A 26,950-nucleotide genomic window follows, 5' to 3' on the forward strand; every position below is an offset into this window, starting at 1 on the left:
TTTTAGTTATAAAAAAAAATAGCCAAAAAGTGTAAAGTGCAAAAAAAGTATAGTTGGTATAATGCTATCCTTAGAACAGAAGTATGCCAGTGATTTAAAAAATTGTTTAATTTTGTTATATACAGTATATACCATTCATATTGAGATTTTATTACAATGGAAAATGTGCAACTATTTAATATTTCCATATATGACATATCACATACATATATAACAAGAGCCAAGCAGCTTCTTCCTCTAAATGTCTACTTCTGGTGTGATTCACCTAGCTGTTTAGGAGTTGGGTATGGCTTAGCGATTCCGACAATTCCGACAAGTATTATACCTACAAAATAAACAAGATGACAGAAAAACACGAACTAAATAAAAACAGACTTACCTGAAAGACGAAGAGGCAGATGTCCGATGGCACTGCAGGCTGACAGGCAGTGATTCCGAGTGGACAACTCTCCGGCAATGTGTGGACCCCGTAAGTGTTTCAACATTTAGACTCCGAGGTCCAGACATTGCCGTTTTAAATTACCATTCATCTAAGTCGCGCACATGTCACACTTAAGTGCCGGAGATGTTGTCCAGTCGGAATCACTGACTGTCAGCCTGCAGTGCCATCAGACATCTGAGTCTTTGTCTTTCAGGGAGGTCTGCTTCTATTTAGTTTCTGTTTTTCTGCCATCGTGTTTTTTAGGGGGTATAATACTTGTCGGAATTGGTAATACGATTACCACCGACTGTTTAGGGCATTTTCTGTAGAATACAGATTTCTTTTTCTAATGTTGGTCACAAAAAAAACATAAATTACAGATTAGTACTCTCATATGGTTTATAAAAATTGTTATATTATAAATGATATTATAGCATATGTGACTGTTCTCACTTTATATGAAAAGCACAAAACAAATCTGGTAATACTTGCATACCGCAAGTTCAACAGACACTAAGGGATATATTTACTAAACTGCAGGTCGTGGCTAGCACATCAAAATCACTAGGTCCTGAATTCACCAGAGCGTGACATACGTCGAGGCACTCCTGACTTCCAGGACATCTAGCACCACAGTGTACTATAGAAAAAATGCAGTGTGTACAGAAAGAGTTCAGTCTTGGCCTGCACCTTACATTGGGCACAACACTCACCAAAAATTGGCATTGTCCCTACTAGAATCACAACATTTCACACACTCTGCTGCTCTCTCCTACTTGTTCTTCTCACTTTCACCACCTGTAGCTGCTGATTTCTTTAGTTGCGGCTTGTCTGGATCCTGGAATGTTGGACGATATGGCTACATTTAGAAAATTACAGCCAGCCCGGCGGTACATCAATAGCACCCACAATTAATAATTAGGCCTTTCTCAAGCCCCAACATTAAAATAATAGTATCCACATTTAATAGATAAACCTATTTCCCTTCCTGCAAACAGCCCCAGCAATACCTATTTCCCGCAACCATCACTGCCATTAAATAATTCATAGTCACATTTAATAAATAGACCTAATTCTCCCCAAACTCACCCCCACATTCAATAGGCCCCAAACCACCCCATCTTAAATTAATAGTCCCCACTATTAAATTGCCTCACCATCACCCTACAAACAAAATAGCACCCATTAATTAGCCACCACCTACCTCACACACACTACATTGCAACAAGCCCCCTGTGCCATCACACACACATTACTGTGCCCCTTCATCACAACTACACTGTGCCCCCTTATGCTCACACTGCGCCCTCCATGCTGCTATCCCCCCTTCTTTTTCACTCTGTGCCTCTCTCCCCCTTTGTCACTCTGTGCCTCTATCCCCCTTCTTTTTTACTCTGTGCCTCTGTACCCCTTCTTTTTTACTCTGTGCCTCTCTCCCCCTTCTTTTTTACTCTGTTAATCTTCCAGCTCCCCCCACCAACGAAAAAGACGGAACCCCCACCCCGCGGAAAAAAAAAAAAAGACAAAAAAGAACACAAGATAAAAAATGTAAAAAAAGGAAAAATTTTAAATTACCAGTGCGGGCCCGGATCAGGTAAAATGTACCCGCTCCCCTCCCCCCCCCCCCCCTCTCGGCAGTCCTGACTATACCAGTCCACTTCGACCACTGATTGAAATTGAAAACACTTGTACCCACACTAAACAATTATTAACTAAAATGACTTGCTGATAACGATAAAATAATAAACATTTCTGTGGAAGTAATGAACATCTTACAAGTAACTTTGTGAATATCTTGCAAATTTGATACATTTTTGTAATTTTAGCCTATTACACCCATTTGCAGGCTTAGCATTACCCTGTTTATGTAACACACCTGAACTAAATACTCACCAATACCATTCAATATTGCAATTGTGTGCTTGCAGAAAACAGCAAGTTCAATAATATATAGGTGAAAGATTGTGCATAATTATACTGGAACAGTTTGGATAAAAATGCTGCAAAAATCTACAACACCTAAATAAATGATCTCACGTGAGGAAACATCTCATGAATAACTGTCTCCAGGATAATGGTTGCTAATATTAAAGTATATGCACGTCACTGATGACACTTTTCTCTCTAGTAGTAGATTGTAAGCCACTTCTATGAAGTTTGGACTGTTTGTCCTGCCTCTAATAACCTTGGATCACACTGAATCATCAATATGTTCTGTGCTGGCTTGTTTTTCCTGCTGCTGCAGATGAGTTTCTTCAACACAGTTTCTCCAGGGAAAGTTTTTGCTTGGCCTAGAGAGTCTAGTTATTTTAGGAATCTGAAAATAATTTTAGAGGAACTTACACATATTTGTCTAAAATAACACTGAGCTATAAGTTCCTTCTAGAAGGTGAATGATCCCTGTATTTGAAGGGAAAAAAATATTGTAATGTGAAATCAGATATAAATTTAGAGTAATTGTAAAACAAATGTCCCCTTCACTGACTTAACAAGTTTTTGGAAATAACAATGTTATTTTAGACAAATAAAGGATTGAAATATTGATTTGATATAACAAATAATGATGAAGAGTTGAAGGAAAACACTTTCTCTACTAACTGCTGGTTATATATCCCAGACATTCTATTTCAGTTTTTGGTCGCATATCAAATTTCAGAGTATGCCAGGTCCAAAGTGAAATAATAAAAGACACATATTTAGTATTGTATAGTACTTGAACGGACCCTATATATGCATAACTAATCCTTGTCTTATAATATAAGTCCAGCTTCTATATAAGGGTTGTTTTGTTTTAACACCACTAATTTATCTTATTTTATTCACCTTATTATTTCTGATTAAGTTGTTAGATTTTTTGCCCCATTAATACCTGAATGTTCATTTTAAAAAATATGGACTGAAATGTATTTTTTAACGATTAGTGTATAATTATACAGGTTAGAGGACTGGAGTGATTTTGTCCTTTTCTCTCGTTCTTTCATAACTTAGGAGTTTGACTATGTAAGGATTTAACCCCGTAAGCAGCTTTTCCCTGCAGATGTCCTGGGACCTCATCTGTCCCTATTCAGGAAGGAGAGGTGTGGAAAATTATATATATATATATATATATATATATATATATATATATATATATACCAATATGCTTTGTTTCTGGAATGGATTGTCTCACTAAGTTATGAGTTTGATATACCCTTGGTTGGCTTCATATATCACTATCACCAAATCATCTCTTGGTTGGCATAAGCTGCTGAATTGTATTCTGCCTCTGCAGATGATAATGTTCATCACCTTAATCATCATTTATTTATAAAGCTACCAGCAGATTCAGTAGCGCTTTACAATTAGGACCAAACAGTGATAAAATAATGCTGGGTATTCCATAAATACAGAGGTGTAAGGGGGCCCTGCTCGCAAGCTTACATTTTATGAGACAATGGTTTGATACACAAGGGCACGTGCTACATCATATTGAATATTTGTCCAACTAGAATGCAAAGGTTAAGAAGTATTTAGTGGGTTGTATGCTCAGTCACACAACTATGTTAGTCAGAGGGTTGTTGTCTTGTGTTAGCTGTGTAGAGGGTGGTAATAGGGTAACCTGGGGAGCTTAAGAGGGTGGTAGAGGAATAGTATTAGCTTGTCTGAAGGTGGGTTTTCAGAGAACGCTTGAAGGTTTGATGACTAGAGGAAAGTCTTATTGTGCGAGGGAGTGAATTCCATAAAGTGGGTGCAGCCCGAAAAATAGTCCGGTAACTGAGAATGGGAGGAAGTGATGAGAGTGCAAGAGAGATGCAGATCTTGTGCAGAACGGAGGTGTCTAGTTGGGAGATAATTTGAGTGAGGAGATGTATATCGGTGCTATTTTGTTGATGGCCTTGTATGTTAGTAGAAGAATTTTATATTGGATTTCGTTGGAAAAACAGGCAACCAATGTAGAGACTGACAGAGTGACTCAGCAGACGAAAAAACGGTTTCCAAGGAAAATCAATCTAACCTCTGCGTGCAAAATGTTTCATGATACTGGTGTATCAGCTTAAGCCAATAGAGGTAATTGCAAACTGTCAGCTCTACTGAGCAAGTTGAGAGTGTCTGTATAGTTTGGCAGTAAATGTTTATATGTAAGCCATTTTAGCACCCAAGCAGGTATCAGACACTAGTTGAGTAGGCACACAAGCAATTAGTCAGGTATAAGCTGGGATGGTACACAAGCAAGTAGTCAGATACAAGCTGGGATGGTACACAAGCAAGTAGTCAGATATAAGCTGGGTTGGTACACAAGCAAGAAGTCAATATGTCATGAGACACAGCTTCAAGTAGCAGTAGCTGAGCAAACAGAATACTTTAGTCAGGCAGTGTCTGTTTATAAGCCCAAACAGGAAACAAGATCTAAGATGGATTTTTCTGATCCATTTTGGATAAGTTTAATGGCAAGTATTATAACAATAGTGACCTATGTTGGCCAGAAGTAAGATTATCCACACCTATTTCTAACATAATGCACCTGACACTTGTTTTCTGCTGGAGCAGGAAACTGGGCCAGTAATCATTTGTTGACTTGAGATCACTGAAATCACCAGCAAACCCTGCGTCCTTGTAGCCTATGAGGTTAAGGTCATCTTTTGCTGGTTCTTCATATTCAAGTGCTGAGTCTGTTTATGCTATAATCCCATGTGGTAACAGATAACATGCAGACTTTCCAGGTACCAGGAAATATACCAAGTGGGAACTCTGAATTTTGTAATAAGGGAAACTGCAGTGAGCTTAGAGTGTAAAATAAAAAGGGTGTTTTAGAAGATCTGTGTGCCATATTTGGACAATCCTTCAAGGAAGGACACGTTAGTAGTGGCAATGCATGTATCCCAACATTGTTCTGAAAGGTAATCTGGACAATTTGATTTGGGCACACACAAAAAGGCGTGTGGTCAGGCCACATTGGTGGGCGTGCCACTTTCTCAGAGGATGTACCTAGCTCTTGTGAAGCATTAGGCCTCCATCAACCCTACTCCATTCCCCTAAAAACGTTTTTAATTGACCCACCCACCATGGTTATGGCCCTGCTAACAGATGTATTTGACATCCAACTGTCCAAGTTCCTGGGAGTCACGACAAATGTAACTAAAAGAATATTTTTCAAAATGGAGGTTACGTAAAAGCTAATATACTTGGGCGTGCCCTGGCAGCTATTCTAGGTGGCAGCACAGCAACGGAGCTCCGGTATACTCCACCAAATCCACCCTTTTACCCGGAGGCAAACACAGTTAACCTACCTTCATCTGCTGTGGTTCAGGGTCCTGATACCAACCGCCATCTCCGTCTGACATCAAAGCTTCTGGTTCCCCTGCTGTGACTATCTGTGTTGGTGAGGCCTACTGGACACATTAAACTTTCCCCGCTGGATTATCCCTCTGAAATGGTACTGCTGTACAAGACACCGTGTGGATCCATCTGTTGGATGTGCTGGCGGAACCAACAAGATGGGAGTGTTAGCCAGAGGGGATATGCCACATACAGCTTCCTGAACTGCTTGTCCAGAACACACAGATTCGTCTCTCCCAGTGAGTACCAGTAGGAAGTGCATCTTTCTATTCACAATGGAACCCTGTACCCGTGGCTGCCTCCATAGAAGCCGGGGCTACGAATACCCAATTTCCACTCTCTGCATAGGCTCCCAGTACATTAAATAGGAAGCGGATGTAATTTTGGGCCCACATATTGCCAGGGGCTTGATACAGGCCTGACACTACCTCCTAATAGGCACCACCCAATCTGTTCCAACCCATGCCTTATATCCCTGGGCAGCATGCGGCCATCACTGGATCTGCCAATAACAGAGGTCCTAAATTTGACTTCTCTGAGCTTATAAATGACCAGCACATCCCTCAAGGAGTTAATTTGCAGGGTAAGGCTTAAATATCCTGTCACGATCGCCCAGCCTTTCCCAAAAACATCAATCTGAACAGCTGGCCGTGACTGGCGTCACCTTAGTCACTTAGCAATGCATACACCTTTTCTGCTACCACAAAGGATTTATTATGGTGTCCTTGTGTTCACCAAAACAACTTATTAATGTTTAATACTTAAATCACATACACATGTAGCATGTGCCTCCCTGGGTTTCGTAAAGTCACAAAGAGTCACAGAGAACACGCTAGATTAAATTTATTTAATCTGAAAAATGTTTCCAGGGCTTAATTACAAAAAAGTTAATAACAAGACATAAAAAATATTTGCACAAATAAGTTTCAGAAAATAAATTAGGAAATAAAATCACTACTAGAGTCACTACTTACTAGTTAAGGCCTGATGTGTAAGGGGACACAATTGAGGAAAATGGGACATTTCAGCATTGATAGACCCGCTCATGAGAATGCACACGTTATTGTCTAAGTCACAAGATTTTAAACCCTTCTTACAGGCTCTTCACCCCCACCTTAGGAATTACATTTTCAATTAATTCAGATTGATTCACAAAATGACACAGAGCTTTCCAAAGTAAATTATCTATCACTAAGATATATGATTGGGCACCTCAGAGAATCTCTCACCTCTGCTTTGCTTGAGTGACAAGATGGTTTAGGGCTTCAAACTCCTCCAAGAGCCTTATCTATCCTGGGCCTGGCTAGTTTCAAAATATTACACTTATGTCATTTGCATAATTTCAAACTCATGTCATCTAGCTTAGCACACATTGAGATTACATTACAAGGTTACATAAAATATTCACATTGTCATACATGAATTCAACAGAAAATAACAATCAGTCATTAGCTATACTACATAATCGTCACATATCCATTTTTCTGAATTGGGGTGTTTGACTATTTCACAACACACTGTTATTTAGAGCCTGTATCCATCCAGTGTCTTTATAAATACCTTTTATCATGGCTCTTTCTCACATAATGGACTGAAAACTGGTGGCTCTCTGATGTCCTCTTGTGATTATATGACCTGACTGTAATCTAAACACTGTGAGCTTACTCTTGATACCACCTGTTGGCTGCTCATATAGTTTCAAGCTAGAATTTTTTCCATTAGGATCTTCTTCTAGTAGGAGCCTACCACGCTGACAAAATCTTGTACTGCACTCCACCCAATCTTACGCTTCCATTCAATCTCTGCCCACCTCTTAGGTCATCCTATAACCCTGCAATGAATATCTTGTAAAACCGTTCTTTGGTTTGGTGCGTGGACCTTCTGCTGTTGGAACATTACCTGTATACCAATTTTACTTCAGTCATCCTCCTTGCCTCTCCAAATTGTACGAAAATGCCTAGAAAACAAAAAAATCAGCTCACAGTCATTGGTCAAGTATCTGACCTCGAACCCTTCCACTCCATTTAGGAGGGAATCTTCACAGTCCCCCAGCAGTGATTCTGAATTGGACTCTGTACTTGAGGACCCCACAGCTCAATCTACCAAAGTTGACATTGCCACCCTTCTTTTCTGAAATGAAAAACATCAAAGAAACCATTAAGGAGGTTATTAAAGCCATATCTAATCTGACCTTAGAACTCGCAGATCTCGGCACTCGGGTTGACATGCTGGAGAAAACACAGGAAGAGATCATCAAATTCCAGCAAGCAGCCGAGCAAGAATTTGTATATATACATAACAGCCTTCTATCTGTCGCTGACAAACAAGGGGATGCTAAAATCGGGTCTTGACGCAATAATCTGAGACTTAGAAATATCCCAGAATCCATTCAAGGGCCCCAGCTTGAGGGCTATCTCCTTCGACTTTTCCGTCTGCTGGCTCCCTCAATATCTGGAATGTTTTTCCTGGATAGAGCCTACCGGGCACTTCGCCCCTGCTCTTAAGATCATAACACTCAATATTTTCAGTTAAATTCCTTGAAGAGGCCCGTTCACTCCTGCAGAAACTTCAGCTACATACTTCTTCATCTCCACCATGATCATCTGAAGATGGAGCCGCACCTCTTTCTCAGAGGGCGCCGAGGTCAGTCTGGCGTCTAACCTCATCCAAATCAAGCAACCGTTCTATAACCTGAATAGCTTTTGGTTGCTCATGTTTATTAATCTCAGGAACTTTCATTGTCCCCTAACTAGCTTAGACCCGGTTCAGAGTACTTTGGAATTACTCGCCTTCCAATGATCCTATAAAAGACGCCTATGAATTTTGGTGCAACTGCGGTCCTTGAACTCCTTAAGTCTCTCCTGTATTATTACATACATTGTTTTTGTTGTGCTTGTGCCTGTTTTTTTTTTGTAGGTGCTGGAGTCTTCTTGTTACTCTGCCCCTCACCAACATGGATGTCAGTGGCTTTGGTCTCCACTTTTCACGTCAACCCTACCAGATCTCCTACTACCTATGATCTGTCTGTATTCAACTATAGCTAAGTCGTTTGTTGTGGACAATGTTCTACATAGTTTGGTATTGTTCATTATACCATTATTGCTGCTTCGCACTAAAGTTCCACCTCTTATATACTTATTTGTCTACTGTTTTGGTTCTACTGGTGGTTGACAATGCTGCACCCCCCTCCCCATACTGATCATTACGGCCAGCCTCGTACACCTTCGGCTTTTTAACTGTCCTCCTACCTGGGTCTGATCCCTTGGGCTACTCATGTTGATGAACCTAGCCCTCAATTCCCTTGCCCATTCCAACCCCCCTACACCCACTCCTCCCTCATCTCCTGCGGCCGATCCCATTGGCTCCCGATGGCCCCAACCTCCCATGCCTACCTGGCTTCTGCATAGTATCCCTATCTGTTTTCCATGGCAAGTAAATTCCTGATACTAAATGTAAAAGAACTGAATTGTCCATGAAAGAGGACTAGTTTGTTTTACACCATCTGGCAGTTAAAGGGTGATATAGTGTTCCTGCAGGAAACCCACCTCTCTGGTTCCCACCACCCTGAACTCACATCTAAACACTACTCATGCTCTTCCCACACCTGTGACCCTGTACGCAAAAAGAATCAATCCCACTATTTCAAAACCATAGGTGACCGCTTATCTTTACACCATATGAGTAAAGTGGTTTTGGCAGGAAATTTTCAATAATGCTTTTATTAAAGTTTTTCCTTTTGGTTACATGGTATACACAAAAAAGAACAGAAAAGACATACAATGTAAATTACAAGGGAGGGATGGGGGAGGGCAAAAGGGGGAAGGGAGAGAGGGAGGCAGTACATATCAATACATATCAATACAAGTCAATAGCAAGAAACAGAACCAATCTCAACCATTTACATTATTTACATATCATTTGAGACACAGCAAAGATAGTAGATAATAGATAGGAGCCCTTGGATATTACTGTGGGGGGTTACATGGAGTGCCCCCAGAGGCGGGCAAAGCTAAGGGCTTGGAGATATAGTGATTCCATGGGAACCATTTGATGTGGGGAGAAGAGGCAGAAGAGGAGTAAGGCACTCCCAACGTTTCCATGTCGTAACTTAATTGAACCTTAGAAATTATCTTGACTATGGAGGGCAGCGTAGTTGTTTTCCAGGCTTGTGCAATCACCGCACGGGTAGCTATAAAGATGTGGCCTATGAGATACCGATCCCCTAATAATACTTGTGAAGGAAAGAAATGTAGGAGGGCAACTTCTGGTGTACAAGGAATCGGGGTTCAAATAACTTTAGATATTGAGGCATACATGTCCGCCCACAAAACTCTGACCACTGGACAACTCCAAAACACATGGAAAATATCCCCTATCTCTCCACATCAATGCCAACAGGTCCTGGAGTGATCTGGCCAGATCTTATGCAACTATCGGGTGTCATATAGAGTCTGTAGAGCAGCTTGTAAAGCATCTCCGAGTGGTTCAAACACCTCGACATCCTATGGGCATTTTGGTAGCTTTTGTCCCACTGTTCCGGCTCAAATTCCAGGCCAATATCCCTCTCCCAAGCTAGCTGGGAGGAGGTTTTTATCGGGTGATTACTTGTGTTGAGGTGGGTGTACCAGAAGGAGATAGCCGCTTTATTACTTCCAGATGAGAGTCTGGAGGCAAAGTGAGCTGGTGGGTGTTGTAGGGAGGAGCCCCGTGGGTGCAAGGAATGTAACCAATGTCTAACCTGAAGGTACTTGTAGAAATCTTGATTGGGGATGCGGAATTTATCCCTCAGTTCCGAGAAGGGTAATAGCCCTGATTCAGAATAGAGCAATTTGAGACTAGTGATGCCCCTTGAACACCACAGGGAGAGGTTTAGATTGGGAATAAGTTTCGATACTGCACGGAGGGAAAGGTTAGAGGTCGGGAGTTTGACGAGGTTAGAGGTCTTTAGGAATTTATCCCAGATTGTAAGTGCATCACTCGTGAGACGTGGGAGGGTAGCCTGGGGAGGTCTCCAGGACCTGGGAATCCAGAGAAGATCAGCCAGTGAGAATGTAATATTGAGGCCTCTCTCCAGGTCTACCCAGGATTTAAGGGAACCTGGTAGAGACTCTCGAAGCTGAGCAAGGATGGCCGCTTCCTGGTATTTGACCAAATCTGGTAAGGCCAAACCCCCAGTCTTTTTTGATCGTGCCATAATTGTGTAAGCTAGTTTAGGCGGTTTCCCCTTCCATATATAAGAGGTAAGTAGGTTGCGGAATTTGTCCATATAAAATTTGGGCAACTTAAAAAGCAAAGTCCTAAATAGATACATCATTTTGGGCAGAAGGGACATTTTAAAGGCGGCTATCCTGCCTAGCCAGGAGACCTCATGGTGTTGCCACGCTTTTACTAGTGTATTTAATTGTATCAGTAGCGGGCCATAGTTAGCCTCCAAGAGGGTGTCTAAATGGGGGGTTATCATAATTCCTAAATAGGGCATGGAAAGGGACCTCCAAGAGTATGGGAAGGCTGTCTTGAGGCGTTGGCAGGAAATTTTAATGTCACATTAGATAGCCATCTGGACAGTTTCCAACCTCTCCCTAAATCTACCCTCCAGAATGTTACTGTCACAATCTGCCTCTGGCTGCACAGCAGCTTCTTTCATTGAGATACTGCTTGCTCCTGCAGGTCCTGTCTGCTAAGAACTATGCTTGAACTTTGCCTTTGTGAGTATCTGGCATGCAGTACCCCTCTACCACCAGAGGTGCTGCTGTCTCACCATTACACAATCCACCTCACTAGCAGGAGTTACCTCATTCCCCAATCAGCACCCACACCTGTTCACTGCCTTTACAAGTCTGTAATCTGTGGCAGTTCATTGTTGTCTTGCCTATTGTTGTTGGCTCTACTGAGTATCCTGACTTCCTGATTTTTAGCCCAGCTTGTTCCTCGGCTTTGCTGCTTATCTCTTGACCCAGATCCTGGCTCCTTTCTTGACTATGCTCCTGGTACTTTCGTGGCTCTCTTGGCTTTGATCCCTTGGCTTGTTTGACCCTCCTCTAATCTGTCTCAGACAGATTGATGCAGTGCCTCCTACTTTCTGGCAAGACCTCGAGCTCTGCTTATCATGGTTTATCCTGTACTTTGTACCTCGCGCCTTCTGGCAAGAGCTCGAGCTCTGCTTTTCGTGGTTTATCCTTAATCTCATGCCTCGTGCCTCCTGGCAAGATCTTGAGCCCTGCTTATCGTAGTCTATCCTGAACCTCCTGCCTCCAGACCAAGTCAGGCTTCTTTGCTTCTCCAGCCTATGAGTTTGTTCTACTATCCAGCTTATCTGTACTCCCTCTAGAAGTTGTGTTCCCATTTGTGACTCTCTGAGTTATTTAGCCATATTACCAGTGTATCCTGCTCTGCTATCACAGTAGCTACCTGAATCCTGGTGTATACCTGTCACAGAACATTGCACTTTCCGATCCAGTCTACTACTGCAGATACTTGGACCTTGGTGTTTTTCTGCTACAGTTCATCACACCCTTCTGGTCCAGTCTCCTGCTACGCTACCTGAACCCTGGTGTTTTCCTGCTGCAGTTCATCGTACATTCTGATCCAGTCTCCAGTTGCAGCTACCTGGACCCTGGTGTATACCTGTCGCAGAACATCACACCTTCCAATCCAGTCTCCTGCTGCAGCTACCTGGACCCTGGTGTTTATGTGCCATAGTACATTGCACCCTCTGATCCAGTTTCCTACTTTCACTACCTGGACTCTGCTGTCTACCTGGTCCAGATTATCTACCCACCTGATCCAGTCTCCTGCTTGCTGCTACCCAGACCTCCGTGTATACCTCCCGCAGATCGTCCTCTTTGCACTCTCCAGTGGGCCACGCTGAGTATCTACCTGGAGGGCTGCGACCTGAGGGGCAGCAGTCGCTAAGCCCAAACACCCTTGCAGGGATCACTGGTTAAAACCATCTGTCTCATTAGACTCTGCGCCTCCCTGTAAGTGGTGCTGAACCTAGCCGGATCTAGGATCCCACAGAAATCTGTGACACCGCCAATCCAAGGGCTTTAAGACCCCTTCCCTCCAGCACCTCTTATTTGATGCATGGGGGGGTCAAAGAACCCTCCGCTAGGAATTACACCTTTTTTTCCCCAGTTCACAGGGTGTACGCTCGCCTGGAGATAGTCATTCTGTGTGTCAAGTTAGTTCAACATATTCTTAATATTTACATATTTCCAAGCACCTGGTCAGACCAGCACCTGGTCAGACCAGGGTCCAGCTATGGTGGACGATGTGAGCCCTCAGACTGGATTGCGGCACTTTACCTGGCACTTAAATGACAGGACCCTACTCAACCCTCACCAAAAATCTCACATTAGCGACTGAAATCCATCACCATTATTCCACCAATGCAGACCCATCAATTACTCCTATGCTCCTCTGAGAGGCCCATAAAGCTGTGGTTCATGTTAGTATGATAAGAGTGGCCTCCTATGCTAAAAAACTTAAAAAAGACTCAAAAATTACTTAAGGTCTCTAAGCGAGTTGCCAACTTGTATGCTATCAACAAATCCACAATTCTGCCAGAGGACTATAACAATCTTGTGCCAACTAGAGGTGAGCTTAATCTTTTGCTCTCTACCAAAACTGAAAACACATAAACATCTGAATCAAACTTTTTATGAAAAAGGTGACAAAGTGGACATGGTTGCTACATCCAGGCTTGATCTAAAATATCTCAAAGTAATGTAACTCGCATTAAGTCACATTTAGGAGTTACTACAGTAAACTTTATAACATTTCACCAAATGATTGCTTTTCTCCAGTGTTGGTGCAATCAATCCGGGACTTCTTATTCCAGTATCACCTGCCTTTTATGAGCTGCGGCGATCCGCGGCTCGCCTCCTTCAGTTCGTCCTGGCTGTAATGGTAATAGCCTGGACGTCACTTCCGGCTTCTGTCGCCCCGACCGTCACCATGGCAACAGTCGGGATGCTTTTTAAGCAGCACAGCGTTCTGGCAACATTGAACAGCCAGACGTGGGTGCATATGGGGAGCTAGCCTGCTGGCTAATTAAGCTAATTTATTAATTAGGGTCTCCCCGGGAGCACTTTCGTGGCCAAGACTCTGATTGGTTGTTTTCTGTATTTAAGGCAGGGTGGGCTTAGCCTCCTTGCCGGTTATAGCATTCACAGTCTGTGCTGTTTGCTGACCTGCTGTTTGTCTCCTGACTTTGGCTGACCTTCTGTTGTGACCCTTGCCTGTACCTTGGACCTTGCCTGTTTGCCTGTTGCCCTTACATTTTGCTTGAATACTGGACACCGCTGTTTCGCTTGTGACACTGACCTCTGCTTGGATACTGATTTGCCTGTCTGCTACGGACTCCTGACCTCGGCCTGCCACTGACCACCCGCTCCAGTCTGGGCTAGTGCCTCTGGTTCCATGTGCGCTACGGCCATCATAGTTGAGCTTTAACTACACTGAGCTTAAGACCTGGGGGCATCCAAGTATCTGTGAGCACACTAAGCTCTAGGGGAAAGGCGGCTGCTAAAGGTGAAGACCTCAACACTATCGTTCTAAAAGCTCATCTTGGTGGTCGGGAGCCTTAACACTGCCTAGATTTCTACCTTGCGCACTTTAGGTGCTGGGAGCAGATTTTACTCCACAGGAAATTTCTAATGTTATCATAACTTTAAAAGTAAATAAAGCCCCTGGCTCGGATGGCTTCACTGCCATGTACTATAAAACATTTAGTGCCCTGCTTTCACCTTATCTTACAGATGTATTCAACAATGTGCTAAATGATGGGTCCCTCTCTAAAGAAGCTCTTGAAGCTAGAATTATTGTTATTCCTAAAGAGGACGAGGATCCCTGAGATTGCGTCAAGTATAGGCCCATTTTACTCTTGAACACAGACGTTAAGATGCCCAGCAAGAGCTTTTGCATATATTTTAATGCAGTGTTGCCTCACTTGATCCATAAAGGTCAAGTTGACTTTATTCCAGGCAGACAAGCACACGACAACACTAGGCGTGCTATTGGTCTTATACACTGTATTTACACCTCCAAGACCCCAGCCATTGTGCTCTCTCTGGATGCCAAGAAGGCCTTTAACCGTATTAGTTCGCCTTTTATTTTAGAAACTGATTTTAAATAGCACTCGTCAGGGGTGTCCCCTATCACCATTGATTTTTGCTCTTGTGATTGAGCCCCTGGTGACGAGAATACATCTCTCCCTGGATATTAAGGGAGTCATGGTCGGGTCTGGAGAATATAAACTCAACTTATTTGTGGAAGATATCCTCCTCACGTTGACCTCGCCTCATACCTCCATCCCAAATCTATTTAACGTCCACGCTGCCTATGGCTCTTTCTCGGTGTATAAGATTAACCTCTCCTAAACCGAGTCCCTTGCACTTAATTTACTGCCTTCCATCCTGGATCTCCTTAAGAGCAACATTACATAACTCACAATTATGATACTTTATACTCAGCGAACTTCCCTCATTTCATTAACACAATCAAGCTGGATCTACTCAGATGGCAAAAAATGATTATTTCTTGGTTAGGCAGGATTGTCTCCCTTAAAATGAATATACTGCCCTGATTACTCTACCTGTTTCAAACGCTTCTGGTGAAGGTAACTAGATCTACCCGGTTACAATTACAATGCTGGTTTTCCCTATTTGTCTAGCCCAATAGACAACCACGCACTAGTTTTGCCTCATTACACATAGCTACGCATAATGGGGGCAGAGGTTTTCCAGATATTCGCCTCTATTATAATGCTACTCAACTGAGCCAGGCCATGACGTGGTTCTCCAGAGGACTTGGCCCTAGATGGATAGATTTGGAATTCTAACACAACAGAAAACAGCGCTGATGACTGATACACACAATCAATATACAACCATCCGTGGGTGATAAATATATATAAACACTTTATTAAAAATGAACCATAAAATATGCAACACTGGCCAGTGGATAACAACTAGACATATAAAAAATCAGATCAACCGACTGTGTTGACCATCAATAAGGCTGATGAACCATCAAATCGATCACTTCTGAAGAGAACCAGCTAAATGTCCCACATCGTAAAGATACTAGTGTCCAATGACCCCATACAAGGTCATGAAGTGGAGCTTCAAAATAAGTGTGGCCACACTGGTGGTGGAAAGTGTACGTCACCGCGATGATGGTGAACCCCACTTCAATGCTTCTTACACATGTAGTATGGAGGAGAATATGCCATAAATGCCACAATGAGAAAACCGCCACTCCTGAATGGAAATCAAAGTCGCTAAGCTGCTTAAGCAGTAAGCGCAATACAGACCTGGTCCGATACTCAGTCCCGTATTGTGGTCTGTATGCGCACGCACCCTTATACCCAGACGAACTCCGGGACCTCCGTGGTAAATATGTAGGTGAAGACGGCAATCCGTGTAAATAGTGGAATAGCAGCTAACACAATCGTGGCACCAAATATATAGCGATAATATGGCTCAAAAAAGGCAACCTCCAAGAATCCACTAGGGATATGAGCTGGGTCATGGAATAGTGCTATCCAGCGGCTCAATGAACATCCAAATCACCTGACGCATTTCATCACCTGCCTGGTGATTTCTTCAGAGGAAGTGCTCTGTTGTGCTCCAATGCCTCTTTAAGTATCCTTGATACAATTACTCAGTCTGCAGCTGGTTCATAACGGGCACTTTGTACCTATACCATACTTGTAGTGGGATACATAAATATGGTTGGTTCAATTGAAAACATTCAAATATCTTATATACAAGGAAATACCGAATAATTATAATTCATATAGAGCAAAAACAAAGCACTATTAGAGAAAACAATACATATCAAAACATATATATATATATAGAAATTAACATAATGATCATACCATCCTCCCCACATAGAGCATATTGGATAAATTAGGACTCAGAGAAAACACCTTAGAGTCCTAAATTCTCACACTGATACCTCAACTACACATATATATATATATGCAAATAAGTATTATACAAACACAGATCTAAGTCAATTTAGATAAAGTGAACACTAATAATCTGACCTGAGTAGACAGTAATAATAGGTGGTATAATTAATACAGAAATATTAAAAAAAAAAAAAATAAAAAAAAAAAATAAAAAATAAAAAAAATAAAAAAAAAAATTATTAATAAAAATAAAAAAAAAAATTTTTTTTTTTTTTTTTTTTTTTTTTTTTTTACAACCTATAGATTGAAGCATAGGTAGCCACCCGGATGACTTAAAAAAGTGCTGAAAACACACATAAGGAAATATGGGTGTATATATCGGTCAAGAGATAGGGTAAGTCCTACAAATATCATAAGTAAGCTCATGAATAATACCGAATAAAGACCCCTAAACTAACACATCAGCCCCACAATTGGGACTAGTGTATCTTACAGGTAATCAAGATACATTCATAAATACTCATGAATAGAGAATATAGCTTAAAGGATCAGGTTCAGGACAACACCTCATTGAGCTCAAGTGCTTCATTCAATCCTCTAGGACTCAAGGCATCCAGTTGATGGATCCAAAAGACCTCTTGTTTACATAATCTTTTAAAACGATCCCCTCCTCTCGTGGTCTGTTTAATATGCTCTAGACCACATATAGATAAACCTTCTAATCTCCCATTGTGAACCGCATTAAAGTGGCGTGGAACACTATGATTGGTCTTCCTATTTAGGATATTCCTCCTGTGTTCCAGAAACCTCAATTTCAGTGATCTAGTCGTTCTTCCAACGTAAATGAGGTCACAACTACATTTCAATAAATAAATGACATAACTCGTGCTACAGTTGATAAATCCCCTCACTCTAAAGTTTCTATCTGAATGGATGATCTCAGTCACCCTATTACTGATAAAAGAACAAGTTAGACATCTATTTGAACCACATTTGAAGCAGCCCTCTGTTTGTTTAGACAACCAACCACCTCTTACAGATGTCATATCCACTTTAGTCAGTACATCCTGAACCAAACTGGGCGCTAATATATTTTTTAAATTGTTGTTCCTCTTAAAAATAATCTTAGGATCTTGGGGCAATATTTGTCGAAGTGACTCATCTTGTTGAAGGATAGGATAATTCCTACTAAAGATCTTCCTGATTTCCCCCGACTTATTATTATATTTAGATATAAAAGCAACCAGCCCTTTTGTATCAGCTTGTTCCCCATTTTGATTCTTAGGCCTATAGGAATCATCTTTCTGTAACAGGGTATCTCTTTCTAATGAGGACACCTCTTTCAAAGCATTATTCAAAATATAATCGGGATAGCCTTTCTTTCTAAAGTCCCCCAACATAGACTCTGCTTGAAGATTGAATGTTTCTATTGAAGAACAATTTCTTTTAAGTCGCATTAACTGACCCTTTGGTATATTGTCTCTCCATTTCTTATAATGTGAACTTCTGTAGTGTAAATAACTCACGACATCAACTTTCTTCTTATAAGTGGAAGTCACCAACTTTCCATTCTCAACATTCATCTGAATATCCAAAAAATCCATACTGGATGCGTGATAGCGGCCAACAAACTTTAAATTGTATTCGTTGTCATTCAAAGCAGAAATAAATGAAAGTGCACGTGATTCACCCCCTCTCCATATGATAAACAGGTCATCAATGTACCGCCCATAAAAGACCAGGTCCGCGCCGAACCCACCTCCCCACACATGGACCTCCTCAAAGGAGCCCATGTATAGGTTGGCATAGCTCGGCGCGAACCTGGTCCCCATGGCAGTACCCATGATTTGCAAATAATAATGGTGATCAAACAAAAAATAATTGTGAGTTAAAATAAATGAAATGGAGTCAACAATAAACTTCCCCTGTGCATCATCTACAAGGGAATCTCTTCCCAACAGCTGTTCAATCACTTGAATACCCTTATCGTGCGGTATATTACTATATAGAGCCTCTACATCCAAAGTGAGGAACGCATAGTTATCTTCCCATTCCAAATTTCTTAGATGGTTCAATAAGTGGAGGGAGTCTCGAATGTGTGATTTAAGTTGAACCACCCTAGGTTGAAGAAATGTGTCTACATAAAAGGAGAGAGAAGAGGTCAGAGATCCTATTCCCGAAATTATCGGTCTCCCTGGAGGAGAGACCGCATTTTTGTGGAGCTTAGGTAGATGATAGTAGATCGCTGTGACAGGATACAGCGGATACAAAAATCTAAATTCATCTCGATCAATCACCCCAGATTCTAGGGCTTCATCTAATAGCATCCTCAAACTTCTTTGGAAATCTAGAGTGGGGTTGGAATGTAATTTCTTATAGAAAGCTAAATCAGTCACTTGTCTATATCCTTCACTAATGTAATCCGTAGTGTCCTGAACAACTACCCCTCCGCCCTTGTCCGCTGCCCTGATGACAATTGTGGAGTCCTTTCTCAATTCCTGTAATGCTGTTCTTTCCAGTTTAGTTAAATTAGGATGACTATATCTACTTTTCTCACATAACTCCTTAAAATTCTTTAGAGTTAACTGATAAAAGCATTCGATTTGGGGCCCTTTACATGAAGTGGGAAAAAATTCTGACTTCAATTTGAATCTCTTCAAAGGTGGATCCTTCCCATTAAGATTTGTAACATCATAGATCAATTCAGAACTGTCATCCCTCATTGATCCCCTACCCTCACAGCTAAGCTCTTCTAGTATATGGAGACATTCACGATCACTACTATCCAATACAATAGGACTCAAATCTGAATCAATTTTCTTTATGCTTTTATTAGCAAAATATTTTTTCCTGCATAAAGTGCGTACAAACCGATTGAGCTCAACAAATAGTTCAAACAAGTTAGGTTCTTTTGAGGGAGCAAAATTAAGGCCCTTACTTAAAAGAGATAGTTCAGACTTACTAAGTGTTTTCGAGGAAAGGTTGAACACCCCCTCGGTATTTACCTCAATCTCGGTCTTCTGCCTATATCTTTTTCCTCCTCTCTTACCTCTGACCAATCCCTTGTACGTTTTGGAGTTCTTTCCCTCAATGGTTGATAGGGATTTGGATGCGTGAAACTCCTGATCCTTGCATCCGGATTCTTCTCTAAAAAAGAGGAGACATCTGGCTCTTGATATTGGTTAGGGGGACTATTTCTAGTTCTTTTTGATCTAGCGCCCAATGGAAATTCTTGCGGCCTGTCCCTCAAAGGTGAATGAGGAGGAAATCTCCTAACACCTCTACCTAATCTCTCTTCTCTTCTTTGACTGAAGTCCCGCCTATTTTGGTGGGGATAATTCCTAAAAGAGTTCGGTTTCCTGTAGCCACTTCGTGATCTAGATTTATTTATATTAGAAAAACCAGGATCACGGGTATATTGTGATCTCCGAAAATTTCTTACTCTATCCAATCTATAGTCCTCTTTATCTCTGTTTAATTTCTTAGTCTTGGCCATAATGATATCTTGTTCATAATCCTCTAATCTCTTATTGATAATCCTATCTTTCTCTTCAAATACCTCCTCATCCTTATATGTTTCTAATTCTGATTTAAGAGAATCAATTTCTTGTTCTATATTCTTAATCTTTTTTTCTCTATATTTCGTTAGAATTCTCATGAGTTCCAAGGAACAATTCTCTAGAGATTGATTCCACTCTTCCAGAAGCCCAGTATCTTCTGAAAATACAAATGTTTTGAACAATCTTAAACCTCTGGGTACTATTTTAGCATCAATGTATTTTTGAAGGTAAACACTGTCCCACCAGTGTCTAGTCTCTGCCTTCAATAATTGTTCAAGTTTTGAAAAACAATGGTATATATCAGTGTCATCATCTAACGTATCAGTGTGAGAATTAACAATATCCTTTTCCAAATACTTTTGTCTCCTATGTATTCTATCATCATAATGTTTAAAAATCATGTCTCCTGCTGCCTGGAACACTAATCAAAAATGAAAAAACAACAAAAAAAAAAACCTGGCGCACGGAGAGATGATGCAAAAAATGGAGATCAAGTGTGAATCAGTATCTGCAGCTGAAGAGATCAATGAGATCTCAAATATAAAAAATACAACACAACAGAAAACAGCGCTGATGACTGATACACACAATCAATATACAACCATCCGTGGGTGATAAATATATATAAACACTTTATTAAAAATGAACCATAAAATATGCAACACTGGCCAGTGGATAACAACTAGACATATAAAAAATCAGATCAACCGACTGTGTTGACCATCAATAAGGCTGATGAACCATCAAATCGATCACTTCTGAAGAGAACCAGCTAAATGTCCCACATCGTAAAGATACTAGTGTCCAATGACCCCATACAAGGTCATGAAGTGGAGCTTCAAAATAAGTGTGGCCACACTGGTGGTGGAAAGTGTACGTCACCGCGATGATGGTGAACCCCACTTCAATGCTTCTTACACATGTAGTATGGAGGAGAATATGCCATAAATGCCACAATGAGAAAACCGCCACTCCTGAATGGAAATCAAAGTCGCTAAGCTGCTTAAGCAGTAAGCGCAATACAGACCTGGTCCGATACTCAGTCCCGTATTGTGGTCTGTATGCGCACGCACCCTTATACCCAGACGAACTCCGGGACCTCCGTGGTAAATATGTAGGTGAAGACGGCAATCCGTGTAAATAGTGGAATAGCAGCTAACACAATCGTGGCACCAAATATATAGCGATAATATGGCTCAAAAAAGGCAACCTCCAAGAATCCACTAGGGATATGAGCTGGGTCATGGAATAGTGCTATCCAGCGGCTCAATGAACATCCAAATCACCTGACGCGTTTCATCACCTGCCTGGTGATTTCTTCAGAGGAAGTGCTCTGTTGTGCTCCAATGCCTCTTTAAGTATCCTTGATACAATTACTCAGTCTGCAGCTGGTTCATAACGGGCACTTTGTACCTATACCATACTTGTAGTGGGATACATAAATATGGTTGGTTCAATTGAAAACATTCAAATATCTTATATACAAGGAAATACCGAATAATTATAATTCATATAGAGCAAAAACAAAGCACTATTAGAGAAAACAATACATATCAAAACATATATATATATATAGAAATTAACATAATGATCATACCATCCTCCCCACATAGAGCATATTGGATAAATTAGGACTCAGAGAAAACACCTTAGAGTCCTAAATTCTCACACTGATACCTCAACTACACATATATATATATATGCAAATAAGTATTATACAAACACAGATCTAAGTCAATTTAGATAAAGTGAACACTAATAATCTGACCTGAGTAGACAGTAATAATAGGTGGTATAATTAATACAGAAATATTAAAAAAAATAAAAATAAAAAAAAAAAATAAAAAAAATAAAAAAAAAAATTATTAATAAAAATAAAAAAATAATTTTTTTTTTTTTTTTTTTTTTTTTTTTTTTTTTGGAATTCTGCCTTTGTAAGGTGGCATTCTTGGGCTCAGCACTGGGAAAACTAGCATAGAGCTTTGAGATCTTACCCTGTCACTTCCTTCACATGCCAGATATAGGACTACTGTAAATAACATCTTTGAAACCACCACTGTACCCTACCTCATAGCGCCTCTCTGGGATAATCCTGCTTTTTCCCCAGGGCAATGCCACTCACGATTTCAATTATGGCACATGAGAGGCATCAGGATGGTCAGAGATGTACTTGAATCTGGTCACTGCATTCCACTAACGTCCCTACAGGAGATGTTCAATTTCCCGAATGTCAGCCCTTTCGCATACCTTCAGGTAAAACATTATGTTGAATCCCTTTCAAAACCTGCTGTTACAAGAAAGCTGATTCCACTGGAATCTATTTGGTTTTGAGACCCTCTTCAGAGAGGTCAACAATTAGGGAATGGATCTCAAAGACCTCTATCTCCTCACTTATCAAAGGCTGAAAATGATATATACAGAACCACATCTGATCTTTACTAGGCGGGCTGTGGTGAATGGTGGTCCTGTCTTCATATCATAATATCCTGCCCAAAAATTGCTCTGTTTTGGGATAATGCGGCTTCTTTACTTAGAGAGGTTACACTGGCCAGATCTCTAAATGCACCTGGTCCTTACTTCTGGGCTCTACTTTAGAGGCTTTTGACAAATACGCAGATAAGCTGTTAGTGCAAATTCTTAATGCAGCCAGTTGCCAGGTGGCCAAGAACTGGAAAAACCCAGTCTCCCTACAGTCAACATCTCCTAAAAAAAATTGTTTCTTGGCATCAATGGAAAATTTTGAACGATATATAACATAAATTCTCTCAAATCTGGTGCAACTGGTTCATATATAATAGTTCCTCCAGTTCACACATTTTTATTGCTAATTCCCAGGATATTTCAACCCTCTTTGTATAACTTGTTTTGCCTGTTGATCAATATGGATTTTGGTCCCTTCACCATTGGTTCAGTAGCCACCGGGAGTCCCATATTAGGTCTCTGTACTTCCTCCCCCCACCCCCCTTCTACCTCCTTCCCCCCTCCATCTTTACATCTTATGAAAAAACAAAAGACACTTCTATACTCCAATTAGAGGTATTTTGTGTGTTTTTTAATGGTATGTAAAACAGTTTGACAGTAATTCACAAAAGTACAATCAAGTAAAGGTAAAAGTTGGTGTTGGCAAATTAACACCATATTTAACAAATCATCAATTGATCAACATGTTGTAAGTTATGATGGACGCAATGAAAAAGTAAAGTTAATATTTTCTTTAACAGTTATCTTCATGATAAATAACTGAAAATTATAGTTCATAAATAATTGAAATCAGTGGTCAAGGTGGTGGTATAGAAATTTAGAAGTGGTATGGAGAATGTAAGTGAATGGTATTGACATACCACTGTATAACAGCCCACTTCAATGTAGGCACGAGCAGGCTCGGATTACGCTAATCGGAGCCCACCCGAACAGTGCGGATCCGACGTGATCCGAGCAAAGTTCGGGTATTTCCGGCGGCGAAAATAATCCAAAACGAGGCTATGACATCCAAGTCTCGCGTCGGATCTCACGAGACTCGGATGTCATAAATTCCCCGCTTGCGGCCGCCATCTTCATTCTGGGTGAGATCTGGGAAGAGGGAGGTAGTAGTGTAGTGGTGCTTCTGTGTCCTGCTTTATCCAGTGGTTAGTTAGTTTCTCCTGTGCTCTGTCCTGTTGATCAGTCCAGTGGTGCTTTTGTCCTGTGCTCTGTGCTGCTGAGTCCAGTGGTGCTTTGGCCAGTGCTCTGTCCTGCTGAGTCCAGGGGTGCTTTTGTCCTGTGCTCTGTTCTGCTGAGTCCAGTGGTGCTTTGGCCAGTGCTCTGTCCTGCTGAGTCCAGTGGTGCTTTTGTCCTGTGCTTTGTTCTACTAAGTCCATAGTTATTTTAAAATGACTAAAAAATCATAAAAAAAAAAATTTAAAATAAAAAACAAAATGATAGAAAACAAATTTAAAAAAAATTAAAACAATTTATACAAAAATAATATAAAAAAATATAAAAAAATTATTTAAAAAGTATAAAAAAATTTCTAGTGCAATATATTCTTGCAGTCCAGAAATATTAGTACTGCTATACCTACGTTCACTGTTCTTGCAGTCCAGAAATATTAGTACTGCAATATTTACCTACGTTCACTGTTCTTGCAGTCCAGAAATATTAGTACTGCTAAATTAAAATACGTTCACTGTTCTAGCAGTCCAGAAATATTAGTATTGCAATATTTACCTACGTTCACTGTTCTTGCAGTCCAGAAATATTAGTACTGCTAAATTAAAATACATTCACTGTTCTTGCAGTCCAGAAATATTAGTACTGCTAAATTAAAATATGTTCACTGTTCTTGCAGTCCAGAAATATTAGTACTGCTAAATTAAAATATGTTCACTGGTCTTGCAGTCCACAAATATTAGTATTGCAATATTTACCTACGTTCACTGTTCTTGCAGTCCAGAAATATTAGTACTGCTAAATTAAAATACTTTCAATGTTCTTGCAGTCCAGAAATATTAGTACTGCAATATTTACCTACGTTCACTGTTCTTGCAGTCCAGAAATATTAGTTCCAGAGATTAAACTACGTTCACTGTTCATGCAGTCCAGAAATATTAGTACCAGAGATTAAACTACGTTCACTGTTCCTGCAGTCCAGAAATATTAGTACCAGAGATTAAACTGCGTTCACTGTTCCTGCAGTCCAGAAATATTAGTACCAGAGATTAAACTACATTCACTGTTCCTGATTGGTTTGTTAAAGTGCGAATGTCCTATTTCAACAACATCAGGGTGGGTGGGAGGGCCCAAGGACAATTCCATCTTGCACCTCTAGCAAACTCTTGCAAACTGCCATCCTGTCTGCCACTGCAGTGCCACTCCTAGATGGGCCACGTGTTTGTGCCGCCCACTTGTGTCGCTTAGCTTAGACATCCAGCTACCTCGGTGCAACCTATTGGACTAAAAACAATATTGTGAGGTGTTCACAATAGACTGGAAATTAGTGGAAATGAATGTTATTGAGGTTAATAATAGTGTAGGAGTGAAAAAAAATAAAATATGGATTTTAGCACTTTTTATGCTTTTTTTAAAAAAAAATCAGAACCCAAAACCCAAAATCAGAACCAAAACCTTTTGTGGGGTTTTTTGGCAAAACAAATCAGAACCCAAAACCTCAAGCTAATTAAGAAACCAAAACCCAAAACACCAAAAGTGGCCGGTGCACACCCCTACTTCAACGACTGGTTTAAATTGAAAAAACTTGTAGTCACACTAAACAATGAATGAACCAACATGATTTTAATCTTATCATTATCAACAACTTACAAAACAGTGTAAGTAATTATGTGAACATTATGAACATTAGAAGCTTTTAATAATTATTTTTTAATTCTCTAGAAAGATGTTTCTAAATTTCCCTATATAGTTTTAATCTTTTCTAATTTTGTGTATTACACCCATCTGCATGTTTAGCATTACCCTGGTTATGAATTGTAACACACCTAGACTAAATACTCACCAATCATTCAACATTGCAATTGTGTGCTTCCAGAAAACTGTAAATTCAATAATATACAGGTGAAATATTGTGCATAATTATACTGGAACAGTTTGGAAGCAGCATTAACCAATAATTATTCTTACAACCGTTGAAAATTCTACACAAATCAACAACACCTATTTAAAACATTGATCTCATTTGAGGAAACATTTCACGAATGATAGTCTCCAGAAAAATGGTTGCTAATACTAAATATATATGCTGATGACACTTTTCTCTCTAGTAGTAGAACTGTAAGCCACTCCTATGAAGTTTGGACTATTTGTCCTGCCTCTAATAACCTCAGATCACACTGACTCATCAACATGTTCTGTACTAGCGTGTTTTTCCTGCTGCTACTGATGAGTTTCTTCAACACAGTTTCTCCCGGGAAAGTTTTGGTTTGGCCTACAGAGGCTAGTCATTTTTTGAATCTGAAAATAATTTTAGAGGAGCTTGCACATAAGGACCATGATGTTACTGTGCTAGTTCATTCAGCTGTTTCCATTATGGGCAATAACACAGACTCAGCTCTAAAATTTGAAGAGTTCTCTGTTCCATTTACAAAAGAGGAGAATGAAAAGTTTCTGGATGAATTTTTAAGTGTGTGGATTTATGATGTGCCAAATATGTCCTATTGGGAGTTCTATAAAAAAATTAAAAACTTCATGCAGGAACAACTGAAGATAGAAGAACTTGTGTGTAATGGTGTAATAAAGAATAAGTTGCTTTTGAAAAACCTTAAGGAGGAAAATTTTGATGTGTTGGTTTCAGACCCATTGACTCCATGTGGTGAACTTATTGCTGAGCTTCTTGGACTGCCTTTCGTCTATTCTTTTAGGTTTTCAATGGGCAACTCAATGGAAAGACAGTGTGGACATCTCCCAGCTCCCTTTTCCTATGTTCCTAGCACCATGGCGGAACTTACTGACAAAATGTCTTTTGTGGAAAGACTGAAAAATATGAACTTCTATATATTTCAGGACATATTCTTCCATTTAGTATTTGCCGGGTTCTGGGATGGTTATTTTACCGAGGCATTAGGTGAGTATGAAATGGGGAAAAGAGGAAGGGAATGTGATAGAATGCCACATCTGATCAAATAATAAGAGTGCAATTCTCTGTCATTCTTTCACTGGTGACACATGTACATTTCAGTAGAAAGCCGTGATTGTTACAGCTAGTTTGTGGTGTTCTGAAGCTCTATCAGTTACACACAG

At 40.4% G+C, this 26,950-nt stretch overlaps 1 protein-coding gene across 3 annotated transcripts in view; it reads left to right on the top strand.

Annotated features, from left to right (window-relative positions):
- LOC142144222 (UDP-glucuronosyltransferase 2A2-like) overlaps positions 1–26,950 on the top strand; it is a 125,296-nt gene that overhangs the window by 39,722 nt on the left and 58,624 nt on the right. The window contains exon 1 of one of the 3 annotated variants that reach the window (XM_075202827.1): positions 26,049–26,774. The exons of the other annotated variants lie outside the window; for them this stretch is intronic. Within the exon in view, the coding sequence (XP_075058928.1) occupies positions 26,057–26,774 (718 nt within the window). The 5' untranslated portion in view covers positions 26,049–26,056. Of the gene's footprint in view, positions 1–26,048; positions 26,775–26,950 lie in introns of those variants that run through there. 3 annotated transcript variants of the gene reach the window in all.

Source organism: Mixophyes fleayi, chromosome 1 (assembly GCF_038048845.1).
Source record: "Mixophyes fleayi isolate aMixFle1 chromosome 1, aMixFle1.hap1, whole genome shotgun sequence".
Classification (NCBI taxonomy): Eukaryota; Metazoa; Chordata; class Amphibia; order Anura; family Limnodynastidae; genus Mixophyes; species Mixophyes fleayi.